The sequence below is a fragment of the Schistosoma mansoni genome (assembly GCF_000237925.1).
Source record: "Schistosoma mansoni, WGS project CABG00000000 data, chromosome 7 unplaced supercontig 0100, strain Puerto Rico, whole genome shotgun sequence".
NCBI lineage: Eukaryota > Metazoa > Platyhelminthes > Trematoda > Strigeidida > Schistosomatidae > Schistosoma > Schistosoma mansoni.
In genome coordinates this window covers 131,228-157,395 of record NW_017386020.1, presented here as the reverse complement: position 1 = coordinate 157,395, position 26,168 = coordinate 131,228, and the positions used below count along the sequence as shown (strand labels likewise).

Here is a 26,168-nt window from a genome sequence, read left to right as displayed (position 1 = left end):
GATACCCTCATTTAGGTCAAGTTTGAACCTTGGAAAATTCTTTTTAATAAACAGTCTATTTATTTTAGCTAAGTTCATCATTTTCTGCTACTATTATAGTCTTATTTTTCTTTTCCAAGTGCTAGTCTATTCTGGTTGATTGTTATTCAAAAAGAAAAATTGAGTTGGATAGCTCCAGTCAGTTTCCTTGACATTTATTTATCTAAAACATTTTTACAAATCAATTACTAATTAATTCCATAATACATCATTAACTACAGTACACTTGCAAATGTATACGAATTGAAACTAACCATTTTCATCGTAATGAAAGTCGGTGACATTTGATGGACAAGGTAATTTCGCAAACTGTCCAGCTAATGTAGGCGGCCAACACTGATGAATTGAATTTAATGTTGCATGGCAGTACGACATGTTCATACCTAAAACAAGCATTGTGCAAGATAAAAGTTTAAAAATAAGAAATCACTTAAGAAAGAGAAGAATAAATAGACACCTATGACTTAAAGGATTTAAAATACATAATGACTTTAGACAAATCCACGTAATACTGGCCAGCTGTATAGTTCCAACATAGGACTTCTCAACACTGTTGACCCACAATCACCACAGAAGATCTTTTCCAGAACCCTAAGGTCTAGCTGAGAACGCTTAACTTTCGGACTATCGAACCGGTATCAAATAATTTACTTATCTAACTTGAATCAGTTTTCAGATGTTGTCTAGGGTCAGCCCATGACTCTAACTATCAAATCCAACAACCACAATTACCCTCTGAATGAGAAAAATGACAACAGTTTTTTGTACGACACACCTACCGAACGTCAAAGATAACTTCAGCCGTCTGGATATTTTTCGTTCGGTAAGTATTTGTCCCCCACCCAATATGACTGAACTTTCCTAGTACTGACATCGCAGTCGAACCAAAACTTCTATTTGTGGCTAGGTAGTAGTGATTGCATGATTATCAATAATCTAGAGTATTGGAGATTGTTGAACTTAGTAGCTTCCTTTACAAAACGAGGTTATTTAAACAACCACTCATGACCAAAAGCATTGGACAGCTGTATCTTTTTAGCATGGTATTTTTCAGCAGTCCGTATTCATGATTCCATCAGATATTGAACTCAGAACCTTGACCTCCTGAAGTGACAGCCTAACCTTAAAACCACTTAGTTGCTTACAATCACTTACATTTCTAGCTTCAACACATATAAGGGGAAAATATTGTTTTTAGTTGGGCTGTCATCAAGTTTTACCCTAATAAGTTACATAGGTTTCCTATTGAATATGCATCTACAAATTCATTTCCTTTTGCCGAAGTAGCTATAAAGGGTGTACTGCCAAGAAACTTCACGGATAATTGAGTGGAATTCTCTCTAGTTGGTTTGAAAAGAGAAGATACAGATGATACGTTGCTCCATTTTGGTGCACCCGTCTGACTGTGTTCATATGATGAAAGTAAATCATTTTGGGTAATCTTACATATACCTTCATCGTTTACCAATGGGATTCTATGTCGTTTCCTGCACATAACACAAGCTGTAGCGATCCGAATATATAACCTTAATTTATGTATTCAGAAGAATTTGGTGATTCTTTTGTCTCTTACTTGGCCGGATATGTTTCAATAAGTTATTTTACTAATTTATCTCATCCTATATTTTTTGTCGTTCTTTAACTCCTTCCGTTTACATTCTTCACTATCTGATCACTTGTACACTTCATATTACGTGTTTGTAAGAATCGTTAGTGATTATGATCTTAATATCCATAAATCGAAGTTTGAGTTACTTCCTATGCTGAACTATCGATCAAACGTTTTGCTTTTTATTATTCTTGTCACTACTAGTACACCTGTCCTCTCAATTGTAATTAGTACATTTTGCCTATTACGTATGGCTTCGGTTGTTTTAAGGTCTTCATAGATCCATATAAATGTTACTGTAGACCAGAGTAAAACCTAAAGACGATCTTATTGAAAATACTATTGTTCGCCTACATGTGATTTTTAAATTTTCCCATTGGGGATCTTTATTATATCCATCTTAAATTAATTGATAAATGGTAAAAGTAGTTAAGGAATTTAGAATTATTGATACCAATGTATTCCTCATTCATTTTAATGTTACACAAAAATACTAACCAATTATCTTTCAGTACTGTCATGCACTATTATGTTAGCCATTTTTAATCATTTACTCTATTCATTTTCCCGTTTGCACGTGAAATGACCGTTAATAATAATAATAATGATTCCATACTTTTTTTCTCATACCTACAGTAATCTTAGGAAAATACGTGTGATATTAAAAAGGAATGAAAATCAATTTTCATTACTAAAGAAAAATTCACCTGGAAAACTAACTAACTATACAGCATAAACTAATTCACGATTTTCACTCTAAAAGAAAGAGATGTGATAAATGAAGGATTTCTTATTCCATTTGAATAACCCATAAATATTATTTTATTTCTAAAGTAGGTATTGACTGAAGTGAACGACTGATCAAAAGTATTTCTCACACTGATGAATAACAATGGAATGGATCTTTGCACTTCCAATATTAACAAGGGACAACTAAGTAATACCAAATGGTATTAAATTTTTATATAAGAGAATTACATTTCATAGGTAGTTGTTTCTCTGTAGTTTGTAACACTACCGATGGATAGTGACAAAATGACAAATATTCAAGACATGCAGTTACTAAGATACTACTTAGAGCATTAAAACAACATTATATTGTCGCATTTTCCAAATTCGAACAACTTACTGTTCCATGCAAGTTGATGATTTGTATCTTTAACGAAAATCTCTTTAGAAATAACATATGTTGAGGTGTTTTCTTCCTGATCATAACTCGAGGGTACTTTTTCTCATGATAGCTAACACTCCATTTAAGCGAAGCACTAAAAGTATTTTTTACATAATATATAACACCTGAATAATGAGTAGTTATGTTCTCCACCTACCAAGCAGTAAACTGTAACGCGAAATCTGCTCTATGAACTTAGCTTTTAGTACAAAACGGTAATAGTAGATAGCAACGATGAGAAAATTAGATACTTTTTAAGCGAAACCGTTTAGTAATATACATAATTGATCATTTACGCATAAATTTCTAAATATAGACGTTGGTCTTTGTGTATATTTTGGTTTTCTACATTTATCCACCTTCTGTTTCAGTATATCTAGCTATCTAAAAATACAGTAGGATGAGGTGCTTCGGAAATATTAAACCATTCTTTGAACTTACTAGCTTCTAATTTATAGGGTGTAATTCACCGCTTATCAACCTACGTGGTGTTGGTGATAGTGGAACGGAAGATCTAATGATCTTATTTACTAAAAACAATTTGAATGGTTCAGACGGCTTCAGTCTAGTTAAGGACTTTTCAATAATGCATACCATCGAACCAATAATTTACTAACCGTAAGATGAATACATTATCTATTAGATCATTCAATCACAACTCAGTAGTCTAAATTTTTATATTTGCTGAACTGAGCGTATTGCGCGACCGTTATTCCTTTTTATAGGTGATATTTGTCTTATTCTCAGTATTATGTCAGTTTACTGAATGAATTAAATTGTTATTTTTCAGAGTCACTCTTTTGACTTCAGTCCTTTTCAAATAATTGCATCCTTTCATTTTTTTGGCTTTTTTATTCCAACGTTCGGAGGCGAGTAATAGACGCGTCAATGTGTTTCAAGTTACACTTTATTCAAAATCCATTTCTTTTTAGTACGGGAGTTCTCAGCGATGCTCACTTACGACCCAACAACGTAGATCGAACCAAGGACCTGAATGCCTAACCGCTAGACCAGTTGTGCACATTTCTTATTTTAGTCACTTCGCGATACTTTACGACCATTTTCCATTGCTTTTGGCGGGTAACTACCACACAATTGACATGTTTGAGATCTTCTGGTCATGTCATCTCACTTTCAGCACTGTGCTTTTTGGTTTTCAATCACGGTTCAATTTGGGTCGGTTCATGGTTTCAACATTGTTTAATGTTCTCCGCAAACCCGCTTTACAGAAAACCGTCATTGGTTCGGAATCTAAGAACACTATACTAACCTAATTAGATTTTATTAAGTCCGACCTTAAATCATAACATTTGAGAACATTGACGATCCATCTTCTTTTGTAATGGCTGTAAACGGGTAACCTAATTACTACCGATCCAATTATTTATTAAAGAAACAACCGTATGGTTGCCAAAAGTAACCGCTACAACAAAAAATTGGTTTTTTCAACTCTTCTCAATAAGATACTAGTTTTCAGTTTTCATTATTACTACCAGGAACAGTGCAAACGTTTTCATAAACATACTTTTGAATCCTTTATTCTTCACTTTAGAAAAGAAGGTACGTTGGTCGATAGGCTCGAAACTTTAAATCCCTAGTCCGTCGAATGTTTGTGAAAAGTTTTACGTGCACAATCTTGTTCTGGGGAGTTTTTTATATCCAAAAAGAGATGGAATTGATTGGTTACTGAGTATCAGTGACTAGCATTATGTTTATCTAGTCTGTAATCCTCAAGGCTAGATAAAAATGACACCTGTTGCTACTCGATGGTCAATCAGAGTCAACATCTCAACCCTACATAGGGTTAGTTGAGGCAACGGCAGCTCAGTGTTACCGTTTCAGAAAGTGACAGTGAACTTTCAGGTTTCCAGTTTCACAAAGACCATCCAAGGTTGTCTTGGTAATGAGTGTAAACTAATACACATCCTATGTCCAAAGTTTCTTACTGGTTACCTTCAATTTTCCAAAACAAAGATATATGAAATTAGGTAAGCTTTTAAAAATTGATAACAGCCTATTGTTTTATGGACTTAAACAGCTAATTACTCATCTCTACCAAATATTTCTGTGGAAGTTTAATTGGTAACAATTTAAAATGGTTTCCCTTGGGATGAAACTATGTCAACTTATATTTTAAGGTATTTCAGTTGCAAATGTGTGAACATATTACAAACTCTACTGCCTCGTACAACTATTTCACAAATAATTTATTAATGAGTTTGGCTGTACTACGTTAACCGTTCAAATGTGAAGTTTTGTTGCCATTCTAGACAACATCATCATTTACTTCGTAGTAGAATAATTATTTAAAATCAGTGCTGTTGATAATATTATCCGGAATGAGAGCAAAAACTTCTTAATTAAATTAAGTATTGTGGGACTCCTCAGCAGTGTGCAACCACGATCCCTCTTCGCAAGATTTGAACCCAGGACCTAACAGTCTCACGCGCGAGCGCTTAACCTCTAGACCGCTGAGCCGGCATCCAACGGTGTTGTGCTTCCAGGTTTTCTATGGCGGTCTATCTTTAATTGACTCATGATCTCAACTATTAAATTACTATGATATCCACGAAACCCCTTCTGATATTAAATTAAACATCTTGGTGAGTGCAACACATCTGAAAGTATCCACTAGAGCTACAAATCTTGTTCCCTATTTCAGTTTATTATTAGACGTGAATATATACATATATATATCTATATCTATCTACCTATCTATATATCTATCTATCTATCTATCTATCTATATATATATATATATATATATATATAAGTTATAATTTTAAAAGTTCGACAGAATTCATCGAAAAATAAAATATTGCTAATCAATGCTGATTACTCTTTGATACTTTATTGTGAAAAAATTACTATTATTTTGCGTGGTAATGTCGGTTTTCTTCACGTTTTTAGAAGGTCAACAGTGTTGGTATTCAGTCATTCATAATGTATCAGTTTTTATGGATATGAAGTTACAAATAATCATTTATGGTAAATTTAAAATGAAATGTTTAAATTTAGAGATCATTATGACCGCCACTTAATTGACATGAATAAAATCAAACCAAGTGAATTTTTATATCTATAAATTTAATAGAAATGATGTATAAGAAGACTTCTAATATAAAATGTATTTACTGTATTGTAAATATGCAATACTACGAAGTTCCCACTTGTCACCAAATAACTTTTCAGTCCTACGTTGGTTTCAAACGATCTCTGAATGGTGTCTTTGTTAATAAATAAAACCCATAAATATTCATAACAAACATAACAAACTTTACTCAGGATAATTTTATTTTATACAACAATAAATTCATTTATACATTATCATATTAATTATACTTTTCAATATATGGTAATCATTTTATAACAATTAATTGAATAAGTAAATAACTTAATAGTTTGTTAAGCAAAGATGGATAGTGGCTAACAGTAGAATCCAGTTTGACGCGCGTTTCGTCCTATTTGGGACTCGTCAGTTGGATGTACCTGAATCTCAGAGTTGATGTTCACTCTGGGAAGATTCAAACAAACAATATTAAGTGAATTTAAACTTAATAGTTTTTTTGTTTGTTTTTTTAATTTGACAAACTAATCATGCCATCCCGAAACTTTCCAAAAAAAATTTTTGGGCGAAATTAAAAGAAAACTTTATTATAGTAGATAAAGTATAATGGAGATTATAAAAAATTTACTAAGACAATATTTTTTCACATAAAACATTTTCGGTTGATGATGATGGTTTTTCTTTTTTTTTCTTCTTTTTTTACCAGAGAAAAATAAAAAAAAGAAGTCAATGACCTCCTGATTTTGATATGAGTTAAACGGTAAGTGATCACTTCTAATAATAAGATATAATTTGTATTATTGTATTATTAGTACAAAGATTTTACAAGATAATATCATGTCATCATCTTATTTCTTTATTTTGTTGTTTTATTTAAGAAAGTTTTTGTATTTTGTTATCATTTAAATAGATTAATAAAATATGACTTATGTTTATGTTCAGATAAATGAAAATTTGATAGTGGAAATGTGGATGAACCATTCCAGGTAGTGATTTCTTATAAATGCCAACTAATGTGAAATCAAGCTTGAGGTTATCTTATTGAATATTTCCAACCATCTAATTACTTGTGAAGTGAGTTGTTGAACATATCTGTTTAACAAGATTTTCCCACTGATGTTGAGGGCTGAAATTGATCAGTTGCTTTAATCATGAGTGTATCTGTTGTGCATTATTTCGATATTGCCTTCAAGTCACAAGCATTTTAGACATATATAGATAGTAACCAGCAGTGGAATCTAGGACTCACATTTCTTCAGATGGACGTACCTGAATTCCAGAGTTCATATTCTCTGCAGGACTAATCAGTTGCAATTTTACACATCAGTGAGAAGATTAAAATTATAAATATATAGAATTGAAATTCATCCCATGAAATAAGTGAGTAGTTGTCCGAACTCAGTAACTAAAAGGATAATACGGTGGTATTTGAAGCGAACGGTAGTGGGTCCGGTTTCTGCAGTAAACATCAATTCTGGGATATAGGTACATACAGATGACGAGTTTCAAATAGCACAAAATGCACATCCTGCATTCGACACTAGCAATTATCACTCTGTACTTAAAACACAAGCATTCATTTGTTTATTTATCCATGCGGTGGAATATTTGATTCATATAGTCTCGCAAATTATCTAATATTATCAAATTCCTAATCAGATATGAAATATGATCAATGAGTTTTTCTCGCATCAGAGCTGTATACATATACATACAAGGAGTAGCTCAACACAATTTCCCCACACTGCAATAAATTTCACTTTCAACACTGTTTTTATGATTGGATGGTTTGTTTAGTAAACGGTTAACCTGTGAACCATGTACTTATATTCAATAATTCCGAAGCTTAATTACATTTCCTTGAAAATGCTTGAGTTAGATTGACAACTGAAACTTTGGATTTTTCATAAAATGCGATCACTATGAATACAAATATAGTTCTCCTCCTTCATAATGTATTTGTTTTTTACTTAAGGAAAATTGTAATGTCTGATTTTGTTTAAAAATTGTAATAACCAAATTATTGAATCTATCATTGTTTATATTTAAAAATTGGAACAAGTATAAAGAATAAAATGCTTGTAAGATCCTTACGTGTAATCAAAGTGACGGTAAGATAAAAAGAAATTCACCTGAACGGGAACCACTTTTGATATTATTTCTTTTTATACCGCAAAACTTTATAAGGTAACTGTTAGTCTTATTTCATTATTCAGAATAGTGTAGAACCTACATGTGGATTTGTTTTGTATCTCACTTATCTACACCATACTCATTGGATTCTTAAATAATCATTGTTTAAATAATTAAAGTAGTTTTTCTATTTTCATTTTTCTATTTTATTTCAACCAAATTCTCCATGGATGCTCAAATTGATTAGAAACAATTACACATTGGTTGTTTACCGACGTTAAAAAACAAAGAAATCTACTGTATTCTAAATTAGTCCAACGGACACATTTATACGCTACCAATCATGCATGCACAATTACATTCTCACTCCAAATAGATAACTCATGTCATTTAACATCAACTAGTTTTATATATTATTATTATTAAATAGTTTATTCAATTACAGTTTGTTTCCTAATTAATCAGTATTAAAAGCTTTTCTAAAGAAAACTGACCTAAATAGTCTCGTACGATCTAAACCTTTCGTGTATATTTATCTAATGTTAGAGATGAAATGGTTCCAGTTCAACGTTAACCGGAAGAATTAATATGTAATAATTTCGAACAAATTTAATCCTTCGGGTTGGAATACAAAAGACTGTAATTATGCATGGTGAAGTGATTTGAGCTTGACTATACTAGTTTAAACTTCGAGTATTTGCATAACTACCATAAGATTTTGTTACTCAATTAGTCATCAAATTTAATCTGGTATTCTTTTTCGGAAAATCTACTGTTTTGTAGCCCGGAATCTGAATCCAATTGGCTTGTTTCTGATTGCTATTGGGATAAACATATCGTCTGTCTTTGTATAAAATTAACGAATTAATCCGTTTTAGTGTATAACAGAATTAAGGAAGTCGAATATGAGAATGGATTCCTCATATATACATTTTGTACACTCGTTGATTTGAACAGACAATCAGAGGAATGAAGCAAAAAGAAGAAAGTGAGACGAAACAACGAGCGGTAGGAAAGGTATGTGATCCTATTCCATTTAATCAAGAGTTAATCAATATCTATAGTCACACAAAAATAAGCTATAGACATGTGATGAAGAGAATTAAAAGTGTATTACACTGTATACATTTGTTACATTAGACAAAAATGTCCTAATCATTAAATTTGCCTAAATCGTATTTGATTTAATTTGATCTTATGATTTATCAAGATTTTGCCAATTTAAGTTCTGAACTAACCTGTATGTAAGTGCAAACAAAATGCAAATGATTTTTACATGATCGTCCCATTTAACGACTGCAATCATCTATAAACCCTGACTAATCATAGTAAATCTTTAAACTAAACTACAATTCTGTGTTTATTGATGATTAACTTCCATATGATATCCTAATATTCTGATGAAAGATTATAACTGTTACAGAGGGTAGAGTGCAGTGATTACACAGTAGTGGTATCCAACGTTTATCTCGTTACATCGAGAATCGATATAAGCTCGAAATGTAGACGCTGATAAATTTCTTGTTTGTGGTTTCAACCCAAATTCATTTGTCACCAAACCTGCATGTCTTGGGATTGATCACGAAATTGTCGATTGCATTTTTTTTTCAATGACATGACCAAAACAGAAAATAAAAGAGCAGTTATCGATTCCCTTCAACAACATTAACAATCACACTAAAACATACCACGAGTTTAAATCCACAAAATGAAATAAGGAAAAATACAACAATAATTATCATTATTCAAATGACTAATTATGATCTCGATTTTTTTTCTTTTTTTGAACGGATTTTATTTATAATCAGAGAGGGGTTTTGTGGATATTATAGCAATTTTAATAGTTGAATTCATGAATCAATTGAAGCTAGATCACAATGAAAAACCTGGAAGTACTGGACAGCTGTTTCATTCTAGTTTTGGGACTCCTCAGCAGTGCGCATCCATAATCCACCAAACAGTCGTCCATGGTGATCTAGCTTCAAACGATTCATGAATTATACTATTAAAATCTTATTTATTTTGTATAATAATAACAACAAATACATTAAAAATATCAAAAAGAATAAAATAAAACTAAACATTCAAAATATCATATCATAACTTCGTTCTTAATATATCAGAAGAGTTAAGATAACAGATGATGACTTTGAACTAATAATTCTTATCAACTATTCATTACAATTCAATCCTAATTTTACAATTGTGATAAATTGGATTGATGTCGATTACATCCAAGTCCTTATATCAACTGAACGTATATATATATATATATATATATATATATAACTATTTCTCGAGGGTGGAAGACTAAGTTCAAGCAAATCATTCAACGTCATATTATGTAACTTACTTTTAGATTGAATGAATTACAAGAAAAAATAACTGTGTAAATTCATAAAATCTAATGTATTAATACTCTTAGGCACAATTTGAAATTAATAATCATCTTGCTAAGGTTAACAGTTAAATGACATTTTAAAATAACTGGAGACAAGTAATATAAAATTTCTTAAATATATAAATCTTTTATAAGCAAAGATGGATAGTAGCTAGCAGTGGAATCCAGGACATGCCTTCCGTCGTATTTGGGATTCGTCAGCTGGATGTACCTGCATCACAGAGTTGATGTTCACTCTGGGACTTGAACTCAGTACCGTTCACCTCAAACAAGTAAACAACACAAGTGAATACAAATCTTTTGCTTTAATTAATTTAACCATAAATATTTCTAAAATTATCCAGAATTTCAAAATAACAGTGAAATTCTTGAAAAAAAATCAGGTGGAAAAAATGATAAAAATAGGTCAATGTAGATGAAATGGGTTTCTTGTCTAGAATTGATATCTGCTAAAAATGTACCTAAACGTTGTAAGTATTAGAGATATTTGTACAGAATTAAATCTAAGTTACTTTTCCAATAAAGTTCTAACTCTTTTTCTTACTGATAATAGAAGCTAAAGTAATATATTTTCTTATAAACGTTTACACTAATGTACTCACCTAAGTTAGTCTTTTCTGTTTACTGAAAATGTTCTCCCATTTCTACAAATTAATATAATCTACCTTGAATGAAATTGTTTATCTCTTCATCATCTATTCTTTAGAATTTCGTAGTTTACGAGATTAATGCTCATCATCGATATGATCAGTCAAAACTTCAAAATGCAAAGTCCTTACTTAAGACATTTCTAAGGATAGGGAGCCAATCCAGTTAAAACTTCCTGGTTAGACCATTTCTATGAATATGCCAGTGAAATGCAACCGAAAAGGCAAGATATAAAACATAATAATTCCTAAAATGAAAACTGTAATGAAATTTATGCTCTGTTATATACCAATCGTCCACTTAATGAACGGAAAACTAGTGAAAATTGCTGTGTTTAACAAGTTACTTGAAGATTGGAAACGTGATGGATAACGTCAACTAATTCCATTCCGACTGCTATTTATTTTATTGATAAATGCATTAATCATGCAATCAAAAAGTTTAAAAAGCCTCTTTTTCTTTCATTCTAAACATAAAAAGATATTTCAACTGGCAATTTGAATAAAGTGAATTATCATTTACAACCGTAAATAGAAAACTATACCAGCAGGATAATTTGCACGATACCCGATATATATATATAAGATGTATATAATTTATGACTGACAAATACTAATTGTTTTAACTAAGATTAAGTATAGAGAATAGTAAAATTAGGTCATTGAAGAGTATAACAAAAGAGGAAATAATATGAAAATTAATGTTTATTAAGTTGTCATAGATTCCTTAATTGATTTCAGTATCTGATTTGAATTAGAAAATAAACAAAATAGTTTTTACAATCTTCTAATCAATCATTCTGTGATATTGAATGGATGTTAGTCCAGTACATCGAGAACAAAGTTCAAATTTAAGTGATAAAAGAATTCACTCGACATGGAAAAAAGTAAAAGGAACAAATTTATTGACTTGGTCAAAAAGATTGTTCAGTGCTTTTGTTTTCTGTTTTTGATAGCTTTTGATTCTGGTCAATAATCAAGAAGATATGGTAGTTTGATTTATGCATAGAATGTGACTTCAACTGAATGATGTATAATTATGAAATATGAACAACATTCGAAACAGTGAACGATCAGATTAATTTACCACCATCACAGTTTTTAATGTTAACATTGATATTCGAACTCAATACCTATTGCTTTAAACACCAACGCGCTCTCTAAATCAATATGTTTGATTGATACATCTTATTATCAGTAATCACCTTATTCATTTCATTCCATTGAGAAAACCCTTGTCATAATATAAAATATAGTTTCCACCACCTAATCAACCAAATAATTTTGAATTATGTTTGGGGGTTGGAATTATTCAATAGGATACCTAGTTCCAGGGTTCCTAATTGAAAACATCCACACGCCTAACATTTCAGCATAGTGTATGAATCACTTGAACTAGCGACAATATTGCCACTTAATCAATAGAATTTAATAAGCTTTCAACAGGACCTAACAAACATAACTTTATCACTACTCAGTCACTAGTCAGTTATCGACTCTTGAATTATACACTAAATCATATATTGTTATCAAGAATTAACAGTAGACAAATAAATCATTTGGAAATATAAATGAAAATTTTAGAGAGACGTAAAAAAAAGGAAAATCTATTATGTTTTCTGTAAATATAACTTGTGAATCGCTAATGTTGTTAAGTGAACTATCGAGCGAATTGAATGTTCAATGTTCATGACGTATTTATTTACAAATCTATTTATTTACGTTATATCTTAATAAATATATAAATTCTAATAGAATTTATACACATTTATTTGTTATAACGTAAGACACGGCTATTACATGACAGTTTAACCATTAGACAATGTCATTATAACACTATCTAGCTGCACATAGCTTCGTTGATGGCAGTACAGATTTTAAAGACAAAATATAATAACTATTTTTGAGATAATAGTGAATCAAATAGATTGAAACTCATTGCATCAGTAAATATTTAAGTTTCAATTTTATTTATTCTAACAAGATTTAATTATTTCAAACATTTGCTTTATAAGATATCCAACAAACAGGCTTAGATACAAAGCGTTACTCATAAATGTCCATGTACACAAAATACAATATCTTTCTCCTTATATAACGTCTGAAAGAACGAGACGTCAATACATTAGATTCCATGCACGCAAGCAAGTATATGAAAGCTCCACAATACCTTGTCTAGCAAATATACTATGTGACGAACAGATTGTTAGAGCTGAACTAGTCAATAACTTGTATCCTTAAACATGTTTCCAATTAAAACTTTGTACAGAATAAAATCTTCTTTATGAAAATCATTTCATTTAATTTCAAGTAGTTTATTTACTTCATTTATGTAGATATGTATGCAATTATTGAGACCCTTTACTTTTTTCCTGTTTTGTAAGAGAAACTTGTTGAAATACTTTGTGCCGAGATTTCTAAATTGTACGGAAAATATAATATTGAGTAAAGCCATTAATAATAGTAAAGCAAGATAAGTTATTAAAATTTAGATGATTTTTGCATTAATCATCTTGAAGTTAGTAGCCGAAAACAGATTAGTTAGTGGTTAGTGCTAGTTGAATACTACCAATAGTTAGACAATATCTTGGCGAATACTAAGAGATAAATCATGTATTCAACGAAATTCTATAGTAGACTAATCACAGGTCAAAGAAGTGAATGTTGACATTTCTGACTGAAACATTTTGACGAAATGTATTTATAACTCTAGAAAAGAATATTATTAACTTGGAGAATCTTTTGGAAGCAGGGAGCTATATCTAACGGTTTTATCCTAATATCTCAGGACACTAGGGACTGGTCTTAAGGTAGATTTTTAGAAGTTACTATAAGCAACTCTAATAATTGGAGTGAACCATATCGGAATTGAGATAGTAAGTTACTAGTGACAATGTACGGAATCAATGAGTAAGTGAAGTTGAAAATATTATTTAAATCTGGGTTTGTTCTATGATGTGGTCTTGAGTGTGCACTTCTGAAGCATCTCAAACTAAACGATCAAACATTTATGCAGGACTATTCATACAAACTACTCATGATTGTTCAGCACAGATCACAACCAACTCGATTAAAATGAATAAGGTCTGTATAAGCAAACCAACAGATATATCTAGAACGTATCAACTGAATTAAATAGTAAGTCAACCAGATAGTCAAAGGTCTACATACTCTAGGAGTTGGCAGAAGAAAATGAGGCTGGCAAAACTTGCTTTTATTTAAAAGATTGTCAGAATTATCTAGATCTTATAAACTTAAGACGGACTCATATTGATGCGATTTTCATCACAGTAATTTTTTTTAGAAAAAAAACTATTTTTTATATAAAATTATTTACAATAGAATTATATTTATGTAAATACAATCGAATTCAGATTTCTTGTTACCATTCATTGTTTACAATAATATGATTTCCTATGCATTGCTTTTATTGAAGAGTGAATATTGATTCGTAAACAATCATTTGAACATTTCAAAAGAAAGAAAATTTCCTTGTGATTTTTAAGATCTTTTTTTTTAAGCCTAAAATCACTTTCCTTGTGTATGTAAAATTCTATCCGTTGAGTAGAATTAGCGTGAAGTAGTTGGGATAAAAGAAAAATATATGAGTAAACACTACAAAACACTACACAATGTATGTTTTTATTTACTTTTACATGATTGTATTATCCTCAGTTAGGGAACTATTGAAAACTAAGAAGCCCTAGATGTCTATTTTGTCTTAGTATGGAACTCTTCAGTAGCAGTGCTCTCATCAAAAAGAAATTATCAATGGAGTCCAACCACATTAGCAGTATGAGGGATATTACGAAGAGAAATAGATGATAGTTTGAGTATTGTGTATTGACAAAAGCTGGAAATATAAATTGTTGAATGTCAACTCAATGTTTTGAAAGTTCAAGTTCAAAATTATTTAACCAGTAAGTACATGATGTGCGTTCTAATTGTTAGGTAATTTATTGTGAAATCATAATAAAAGTGAAATTTTCATGTTTATTATTAGGTTTTAATAATGAAATATAACTTTTAATATTGGTTAATTTTAGCTGATTGATAGTTTTTGAAAACTAAAGCATATTAGACAGTTGTTTAATTTTAATCTTAGATTCATCATCAGTGGTGTTTCGATGGTTGTTCATGTTCAAAATCAGTCAACTATATGGACAATTTCATTGAAGTACTAAAGTGTTTTAAAACATTATAGCTCCTGATTGTTTATGTCCTTTTTTTTATAATATTTGAAGATTTCCATTTTTGGTACTATAAAAGTGTATCTGTAAATCTTTGACGTTCTTTGTACGCTCTGATACACAAAAGTAGTATGCTGGGATGAAGCACATAAATGAAAATGTAAGAATTTGTGAACTATTTATCAAATCATCTGTTTGTAGTTATTCGGTGTGCATATATTGAACAACTGGGTTATGATATGCTGATCACGAATCAACCTAAGTTAGTCAATCATTGAAAACATGGATACATTGGACAGTTGTTTGTTTCTAGTATGGGACTTCTAAGCAGTGCTCATCTCATAGAATGGAAATTAGAGCCTTTGATCTCGAGACTTAATACTTACTTGCTTACGCCTGTTACTCCCAATAAAGCATAGGCCACCGATCAGCATTCTCGAACCCATTCTGCCCTGGGCCTTCCTTTCTAGTTCTATCCAATTTTCGTTCATTCTTGTCATGTCTGTCTCCGTTTCTCGGCGTAATGTGTTCTTTGGTCTTCCTCTTTTCCTTTGGCCTTCAGAATTCTATGTGAGGGCTTGTCTTGGACTTATTATTTATAGTATATTGTGGTCTTGGATTTTATATGCATATCATGCATTCTACATAATACTAGGTGCTTAGATTGTTTTTCTAGATTTGTGATGGAAAGCTTTGGAGAACAAGTCAGAACTTTGCAGGGATCATAAAGCGTTCAGACTGGATATGCTAAATGTCTTAGCTAACCAGATTTTAGTGAGTAAGGAAATATAGTCAAAACAACCTGGTAACAAAGGGTGACGAATTTATAGCACTGTTATAATTCTCTAATGTTAACTACATTATTATCAACCTATTCGGTAAGTTTTTGTGAGATCGAGATCGTTTATCATAATACAGACGTTGTCTTATCATTTGTTATATTGTGTTCATCATTGCTATCAAAGTAAAAAAAATATAAGCAGTAAGGGTTTTCAACTAATCGAATCTGATAATTTCCTGAAGTTAAGAAAACATTTTCCAAACTATATGTTTATTGAACTTGAATAGATAAATAGTCAGATAATTACTTTTCATAACAATAAATATAATTTACATACATTGTATTATCCGAACATCAAACCATGTGTCAAACTATATATGATGTAGAATATGATTGTTCTTGAATGTGACTCCAGACTAACTGAAATCAATAAGATCAAAATGAATTCATTTTGTCGAGTGCATGCTGCTGTCTTCGTTACTTTTTGCTGAGCACATGTAAATATATGAACTAATCGTGAACTTTTATCAGTCAAATTACTACTCAAGTCTAAAGGGGCATTAGGAAGACATCTTCCGACAGAGTTTCTCATTGGAAGGCATAATGTAGGATTTTGAATAAAGTTATGAATAACTCTAATCCGAATGCATAACCTCTGGTGATCATCATCAGGTATATCCATTGAGTTGAGTTTTGACCGAGGTCATTAACCGATCAACGCTAAACCACCATTGAAAACCTGGAAGCACTGGACGGTTGTTTCATAATAATATGGGACTCATCATAATTTTTTTTGTTAAATTTAACCATACACCTAATCGTAAAAAAGCACATTCTTTATAACATTTTGCAAGAATCAGTTTCAATATTAACTGGAATTTTTAATAAAATAAATTGAATTCAAAAGCTGAAAACGTGAAAGAATATCGGTTAAATCAATTGTAGAACCAATCGATACAACGACTACTTACGATAAACTAGTGAACACATGTAAGTTCTATTAACCTTTGAACTGGAAGTAGATTTTATTAAAAGAAACTGAGTTAACTCAATTATAAAATAAATATTTTGCATCTAATTGAATATTCAGATCATAACTTCTTCGGTTAGATCTTGATAGATTGAAGTGAACAGTATATTTGCATCAAATCATATAATTTTATTGTAGTTGATTTTATTTCAATCTAGATCTTCAGACATTTGATCGAATTTACTCGATGTTGACTTTGTACCATCATTCTTACTAACCTTTTTATAATCAAATGAATCGTAGCTTTAAATATTCTATCTTTATTTAACATCATCTATCGATTGGTTAAATAGACAGTATCTTGTCTATTTGAAGTACCTAATGTATATATTTTTGTTTTAAAATGTTGAACATATTTCTGTAGTTTTGATGTACAAGTATTTTGCAATTTAATTTATTATTTGTGTATGTGTTATTCACATTATTGATTATTTTCAATTGGCTGAGTATTGGTAATCATTAATGTAATGTACAGCTGTTTCGACTTAGTGAGGCGCATGTTAGTGCCAGTAAATGCATACGACTCTATCAATTACAAAACTCTAGGTTTGCAGTTATCGTGGCGAGAGTGTAACTATTAGAACTTTTAGTTGTCATTCAATGTTACACGTATTGAACTTTAATAAACACAATATGTATTTTGCGGTATTCACAATTTAAAAAATATAACTTTCTGTAAGTTGGTAATATTTCGGCGATATATGTATACTTTATTTCTTTCATCCGTTCAGTTTGTCCCACATTATATTTAACTAAATACACTGCTGAGAAGTCTCATATTAGAACGAAACGGCCATCCAGTACTTCCAGGTTTTTAATGATAGTCTAACTTAGATCGACGCGTGAATTCAACTGTGAAGATACTCCAATCTCCACAAATCCCCAGACTGTTAAATACATATTTATTTTTCTTATTATTACTGTGTTTAGTTGATTTCCTTCCAATGGTATTTCTATTCAATCCAATCAAAAAAAATCGACTAGTTGAACGCGTACTTTAAAACCAATAATATCAACACATACACACACACACAGCTTGTATACACTTAACATTGATGCTGAGGTAGGAGAAACAATTATACAAAAACAAATGGAATAACTTAATCTTCTGATTTATTTTACATCGAATACATTTTAAATTAATTAATCCAAATTTCAGATGAATATAAACACAAATTACTTTTTTGTTTTTGTTTAAAACAATCATTTATTCACTTACATTGATTCTTCAAATAGGTAAGATGTAACTAATTGGATTTTTAATAGTCATAATAAACTTTAATAAAATTCATATTAGTAAACATAACATTAACATTGATAAACTGTTTATATATGTATATGTGATATATATATAAGTGATGTAATTAACTTATTATTGCAATAATAAGTTCTGTTAGTTATTTGTGTGCTTATTTAGAATAATCAATAATGTGAATAACACATACACAAATAATAAATTAAATTGCAAAATACTTGTACATCAAAACTACAGAAATATGTTCAACATTTTAAAACAAAAATATATACATTAGGTACTTCAAATAGACAAGATACTGTCTATTTAACCAATCGATAGATGATGTTAAATAAAGATAGAATATTTAAAGCTACGATTCATTTGATTATAAAAAGGTTAGTAAGAATGATGGTACAAAGTCAACATCGAGTAAATTCGATCAAATGTCTGAAGATCTAGATTGAAATAAAATCAACTACAATAAAATTATATGATTTGATGCAAATATACTGTTCACTTCAATCTATCAAGATCTAACCGAAGTACTGGGGAATAACTTTTAGGACACTAATCAAAATCTATAAATTAAAATTTTTCGCATAGTGGTATCATTAGACATTATAAACTTTAGCCAGTATAGTATTTTAAGTAATACAATAATTATTTCTTCTTATTACATACAATATAAATCACAACGAATATATCACTTCGAACGTCTATTTCTAGGCTATTAAAAGAAGAACAAGCGGGCCTGTATGAAGCTAAGAACAGATGCTCCTACAACTAAAATGAAATATAACATATTTGTCATCCCAAATTGTACTGATATATATAACGTTTTTTCCTGGTTAGCGTTTTTTCAGTGAGTTAGTTTTCTACTGGAAGGGGTTGCTAACCCCATACCCAACCCTCCTTTATCCGGGCTCGTGACTGGCATTAACTCCAGAGGGGCTCCAGGCGGAGTTATATACATATATATATTGATGAATACAGTTAAATGTGACTTATTTCAATGTCAATGAATGTCTTTGAGGTGAATTCACGTAGTTCAAGTGAAATATTATGACTAATGGAGTCCAGTTCTCTTGATGCAAATTAGTAATCATCAATAGTATTTGATGACATTTCACTACATCATGAAATGAATAAAGTTGAAAATGTGGACCATTGTATTCCAATTCACTAGCATTAATGTTTATTATGTAGTATCGGTTGTTATGTTAAGCCCATATACTTTATTCTAGCTTCTAGCCAAGCTAATTCACCTATCAATTATGAGTTATATTTTGATCTTGTTAATTATTCGCTTATTAATCTTGACTACCTTTTTGTATGAGCGTACGTGTATGCACACTTCGTATCTTATTCATCATATGTCTGTCATTCAATTTTGTCTGGCTATAAATATTGAGTAATGCTTGCTCATAGCGAGTTGGCTTCCCAGCCATCTCCAATACATGTCATTTTCACTTCGCTCGCTTTTATTCGCTTCATCACCCTGATTCCCTGGTCAGATCAATGAGTGTAGAAAATATTTGTATTCTAAAACCATTCTCGTACTTGACGTATTTAACTCCTTTGTTCACTAACGCGAATAAAGTCATTTATTACATACGAGGATAGACAGTACCTATACTTTGACAACTAACAGTCATTCATACGATCAAAAAGGAATCAGATTTAAGCTACAACAATTACTCGCCATGAGGCCTGAATTCTCTGGGTTCGATCTGTGATGATGTCAATGGTTATCATTTGCTCTTTTGCGGGCTTTCATTTTTAACCAAAAACAGTTTGCGTTAGAAGATTCCATTTTTATTGTTGGAGACTGCGAGGAACCCGATCGGGAAAATTTTATTATTCTGCAAACGTTTTAGTCCTCTGTCGGTTTACATCTGATGTTATGTCTCAGCTAGAAATCATAAATATAAAAATAAGTTTTTAATGTTTCGTCTCAACTGATGTATCAACAAGTGGTATTCTATCAGTATTTAGTACTGAAGAAATCCAAAAATTAGGTTTCCTACGTAGCCATTATCTTAGCTTGCCTAACATACTGAAGCAGGTTATAATGGTAGTGGAAATCTTTCAGACTAAATCATTAAATCGGAGCTTCCTATTTGCCATTATTTCTTAGTAGGAGATATTACCCTAGCATTGTGTTCTCATGCTGTCTCTAACTTTGGAGTGCTTGTACTTAAGGCTAGAAAACATTGGGATTTCGTATGTCTCAATATAGGAAGTAAAAATGATATTATATATAACCGAAATAAGAACAGTACGGAGATGGGTGTTAGGGATAATTACTTCAAAATGCATGCTACGTCATAATGGAAGAACTTCACACTAAATTAAATAATATCAAACGTAGTAAACACCACAGTGTAAAAAAATTTAGTTTTATACTGAATAAAATATTACACTGAAATAAAACGAATATTACAATGAATATTCAGCACACTGTGTTAAAAAGAATGTTAAACCAAACAGTTTTTATGAAGAACTAAAAACTGAGGTACTACAGAATGAAAACAATATAGACTTAAGAACTGATCTCGTATATTTATCTCTTCGTAACACTTGATATTGGACTTTAAGTTAGTAAAATTTGAACGCCTGAAGGACTATACTAGTTGTTAATCAGTTGTTTAAAATCCACCAACAAAAAACACTTATTCATAACTAACTTAAAATCAATTATTTTCGATGTTTAGACCCAATCTACTTCTTTGTATTAGCCATGGTATATATCACATGTTTCATGAAATACATTATAATGATGGAAATTAAACTAATTTATTAGTAAAATTAGCAATAAGGATTTAAAAGTTAAATTATTTTACATTGTCTTTGATTTTTTTAACCACACAAAGAGGTGATTTTGTATCTGATTGTTGTTTAGATGTCGGATAAGACAGGGAAATGGAGATTGATTACTTTTTCATATTTCGTGGCACTCAATAGGAAGTAAGAATTATGATATACTTCAAACCCGATATAGTCAAATTAACTTCTTAATATATTAAAGAATATGAGAAAACGGAAACTAAAAAGCACATTTAGATCTATCTTGCATCATTCATCAGCTGGGTATGCTTGAATTTCAGTGTTTATGCTCACGAAAGAGTTAAACCCACGACTAGTCGTCTTGAAAGCCCTGGTCAGTTATTCACAATAGCCTCTAACAATAAGACTTCACTAGGCTCCTACGATTATTAATTGCATGGACAAGCTGTTTGTAGGAAAAATGTTTAGAATCATGAGTATAACGTTTGTGTTTACTTGTATTGAAATGAAGTTATCCGAGTAATTGTCATTTGAAAAGTTTCAAAATTTCCATACCTAAGATATAATCAAATTGACAAATTTGTATTTTAGCACTCTATTGTCTGTTCATTGATCAAGATTAGCTACTATGCAAAAAAGTTGTAATAAGATTACTCCCTTTTGGATGTAATATGATAATAAATTTAGAATTCAAGCGACAAAATCAAATATTTGAATACGGTCAACCGGAAAACATTTGCAACGTATTTAACCATTAAAGAAAATGGGATTTAGTTTAGTAAACATTTTGGTCAGAAGATTTAGTAATAAACCGAACAAAGGAAGGTATTTATTTGAACTAATCCCTTATGAGTGTTACAACTGATAATAAAATAAATACAAACAATCTGGCTGTAAGTCCGGCCAAAGACCTCTCGTTTGTGCTGCTGAGTAAAAAAGTAACCTCATGAGGTAACTTGAGAGGTCTGTGGAGATCAAACTAATACACCACATTATTGAATCTTGGATAATTCAAAGACCATACTTGAGGCACCGAAATCATAAAGGACTATTCTTTGTGCATCCCTGTAAATATGAACTGCATGGATGTCAGCAAAGACAAGAGAATGGAGAGGTGATCGTCAATCCTTCTTTACGAGTGTTTATTCCTATGTGTATGTTATGAAGTGCATGAGGGCAAGCCTATTTGTCAGTGGTGTGCGTGCAACTCCTTAATGTCAGAAAGAGGTAGCAAGTACGAATGAAGGTAATGGTAACCATCAATCTTCCTTGGTGTGAGTATACCTAAGTTTATGCCAGGAGATACATAAGTGAAAGCCCATGAGTCATCGATATGCATATAGAATATACTTGTCCCAAGGGTGAATGAACCTGTGTTACTGGTATCCATGGGACGTAGACGTGTCCGAGGTGCACCAGGATAAAGACGTTTTCAACGATCTCCACACGAAAACATATCCACGTGATGTGTTGATATCCCTTGAAATGACAGTCTTTCTTCCGAAAAAACCTTTGGACTTCATCAAGCTCAAATGGCTAATACACCTCATGAAACAGTCTAATTAGTCAATTAAAATTATGATAAATCTACAGTTATCTACGAAAATAATAATATGTAATAACATACAGATGTTTCAATTTTTAACTATCGATCAATAATATCTGGGAAACTACAGAAATCTAGGGACTAATCATTGGTGTTTGTACAATACCCTACATGGAACTAAAGACTAAGACCTGCGGGTTTTACCCGGGGACTTTCACCTTTGCCTACTGAGTTACAACCCAATGTTTAGCATTTCCAGCTTTATGACACAAAACTAAGGTCTTGGCGAACTCTTTAATGACTGAATTCGAAATGGATTACAGAACTTCTATTAAGAGTCGTCAATGGTGAAGTCTAACCACCTCAGATTTGAAGCAGTCGTCTATTATAATAATAAATGTCATTTGTTTGAAGTTGGAAATGTAAACTATATGATTGCAAGTCGAATTGTTTGTGGTGTATCATCCTAGGTTCAATCCCTGACGAGATTGTAAGTAAGCATTGCTGCAGAGTCTCATACTTAAACAATGCATTTATCCAGTGCTCCCTGTTTATCAGTAGATCCTCAGCTGACGAAAATCACCTTCATTGTAATCTATGACTAAGTTTGCTCGAACAAAGAGACAAAAAGAGTAAACAAAAATAGGTCCATAGAAAATCTACCCTAACATTTTTCTCAAATTTATATTACTCTTTATTTTTACATTTTAATGGGATAATTCTATGTAATCTATATGGAATCGATCATTTTCAAAGCAAACTAAAACCAATTTTTGTTTGTTGTTAATGGATTACTTTTTGATATAAATACACGTTCTACGTATTATATTCAATTAAAGTATTTCCTACAGGAAACAAAATACCATCTATTATATTACACCGATTGTATTGCTATTAATCTGATGATACCAATTTGTTGAATAATTTTTTTAACATTTTGTTAAGTACTTTGTAAAGGTTCGTTCGATTTTAAGATAAACACAAACTTATATTAGCTGGAAAGTCGTTGAAAACCAGAACTAGGACAACATATGTAAGCGGACAACTATTTTCAATTAGATCGTCATCAGGCTTTTCTCTAATATACATGAATATTTATACGAAAATGTTGGACCAATCAAGGCAATTTGAGTCAATAATCACAATGAAATAGAATACGTCACCGAGCATAATAGTTAAAAGTACAAGTTGGTAGTCGGAAGAAAGGTGTACTGATAGTAGTAAGAATATTAAATTGCGATAACAAAAGTCTTATCATATAAGAACTCTCGTCTAAATTAGAGCGAATAGTTTCACAGTATTTGAGCGCCGAGTTGATGTAAGACATTAAATAGGAATAATATATTTGTAAAATCTCAGCGAATGAATTTGTAGTAAATCCAACGTTTCGCCTGGCAATCTGGTCCAAGCTTTTTCAAAGTCTTATCAATAGTTAAATATTGGAAATAGGAGGTCAAACGTGGGTAAACATACTTAGAATAGTCATCACAAAACATTTAAATCATTACGTAATAAGAAGTATGTAAATAATTAAATAGTGAAGAATACAAACGGAAAGAGGCGGAAAATTACGAACAAATGATAACAAAATTAAAAATAACATTTAGATATTAATAATGTCATTTGTTAAATTTTGTCCGGCAATAGAAGGGGTAGGGGGGTTACAAATTTTTTCTGTACACATAAATTGGGGTGAAATGTACGGATTCCTATTGCTTCAGATATATAAAGGAGATGGTAAAAAACTCCGTTGGGAAATGATGGAGATATACAATAGATAGATAGTAAAGCCTGATGACGATCTAATTGAAAATAGTTGTTCGCTTACATATGTTGTTCTAATTTCCACAATGCGAATCTTCAGTATTCGAAAACCGGAATGCACTGCACATCTGTTTCATGATTCCTGAATAGTATCCATCAAGGATCTGCAGGTCTTATGGCGTAAACAATATCTGTTAACTACTTATTAATTAATAAATTTATTCACGTATGCAACATTATTGAGTTTTCGATATCGAGTGATGGCGTCTTAACAATTTCAGTATTAAATACCTTAAACTCGCATTTAATAAGGTCAATACCTTTACACAACCTTATCCACTATTTATAATCCTGTTGTTATTATTCAGCACTGTTATAAATAATTTCCTTTCTAATATGATCTTTTTCAGTGGGATTGTCTTTATATATGATAAATTATAAAAATAAACAAAGAATTGCAATTATGAAAATTTCTAAATAAGGAGTAATTATCCACCAAATTATAATATAGTTTGTGTTCATATGGGAAAAGTATTATTGTTATTGTGTAGTTTTTGCCTATTCACAAAACAGTCTAAAGTTGACAAACCATAAAATTAATATTTTTCTTAAAACATTATAAGCTACCTACGAGTAACATGAATCATTATAAAAATTAAATTGCAACTCACCTTCATAATAATCTGATTCATTCTTGAAAGAGTTTGAGCATAATAAAATATTTGTATCCATGTTATAAAAATTTTATCCTCAATCAGTCTACAAAAAAAATTAGTTTATCTAACTGTGTAAATATGAGTTTATTGGGTAACCATCATCATCAGTCTTAAAGCAGATAGTTTATTTTTTTTCTTTTTTTCTCTTCAAAATAATCCATTATGTAATAGATACATAAATCATACGATTAATTCTGATCTCATTTAACATTGATATTCCAACTTCTATTGTCAAGAAAATAATAAGTTTACCACTTAATTAATTAATATGATTTCCAACTCTACATATAGTACAGTCTAATAATACGGAGTGAATTTTATTCGTTCATTTACCAACTGGTTCCTATTGGTTTAAAATGGGAAATATTTCAACAAATTGAACAATATCATCAACTCACCATGAAATGTATAAACCATTCAGATAAGATAAATAAATTTGAAAATTAATATAATGAAAAAAAGATGGATATAACCAAAGAAACGAAAGTAATTCAGCTCTAATGAACCGAAATGAAATATTACTAATTATTGTGAAGTTAACAAGTGAGATCCAAGTGGTGAAATATCAATATTGCAACAACAAAAAACGTACGAAGTCAAACAAAAAAAAGTAACATAAAAAACAGAAATGCAAAGATTAGACAAAAGATTGTCTGAGGGAAGGAAAAAAAACTTTCGAAAAAAATCAAACAGATGAGACGGAGAAACAAGAGAAAATGAAAGGGAAACGGTAAACTAGACATTGAAGCAAATGACTTATAGAATTTCTGACTATTAATATAAATCAAATCCTCTTCCAAATTCACTAACACAAAAAGGCAGTCATGTTATCGACGATTGCACCACATCATCCACCTTCTTTCATCTCTCCAAACTGAACAAATCACTTGTCACATCTACCTCTATATGCCAAACAGCAAAATCATTTCAATTCTATTACACATAAACAGCACACTTCATACTACTTAATTCAAAATGCAACTACTTTTTATAATATTCACATCATCGCATCTATTTACACGTCTCTTTGTGTACAAACAGACACGTACG

The 26,168-nt window shown here is 30.9% G+C and overlaps 1 protein-coding gene across 1 annotated transcript, besides 1 other annotated feature; it reads right to left on the bottom strand.

The window, feature by feature from the left end:
* Positions 1 to 288: 288 nt before the first annotated feature.
* Smp_144630 (hypothetical protein) lies at positions 289 to 25,134 on the bottom strand (the record flags this gene model as incomplete). The annotated part of the gene is made up of 2 exons (XM_018791023.1): positions 289 to 422; positions 25,074 to 25,134. 2 exons carry the CDS (start codon positions 25,132 to 25,134, stop codon positions 289 to 291), a joined length of 195 nt encoding a protein of 64 aa, XP_018645733.1.
* Positions 8,665 to 8,685: a sequence feature (Short protein (Smp_198400, CCD59378.1) was converted to a misc_feature.).
* Positions 25,135 to 26,168: the final 1,034 nt, after the last annotated feature.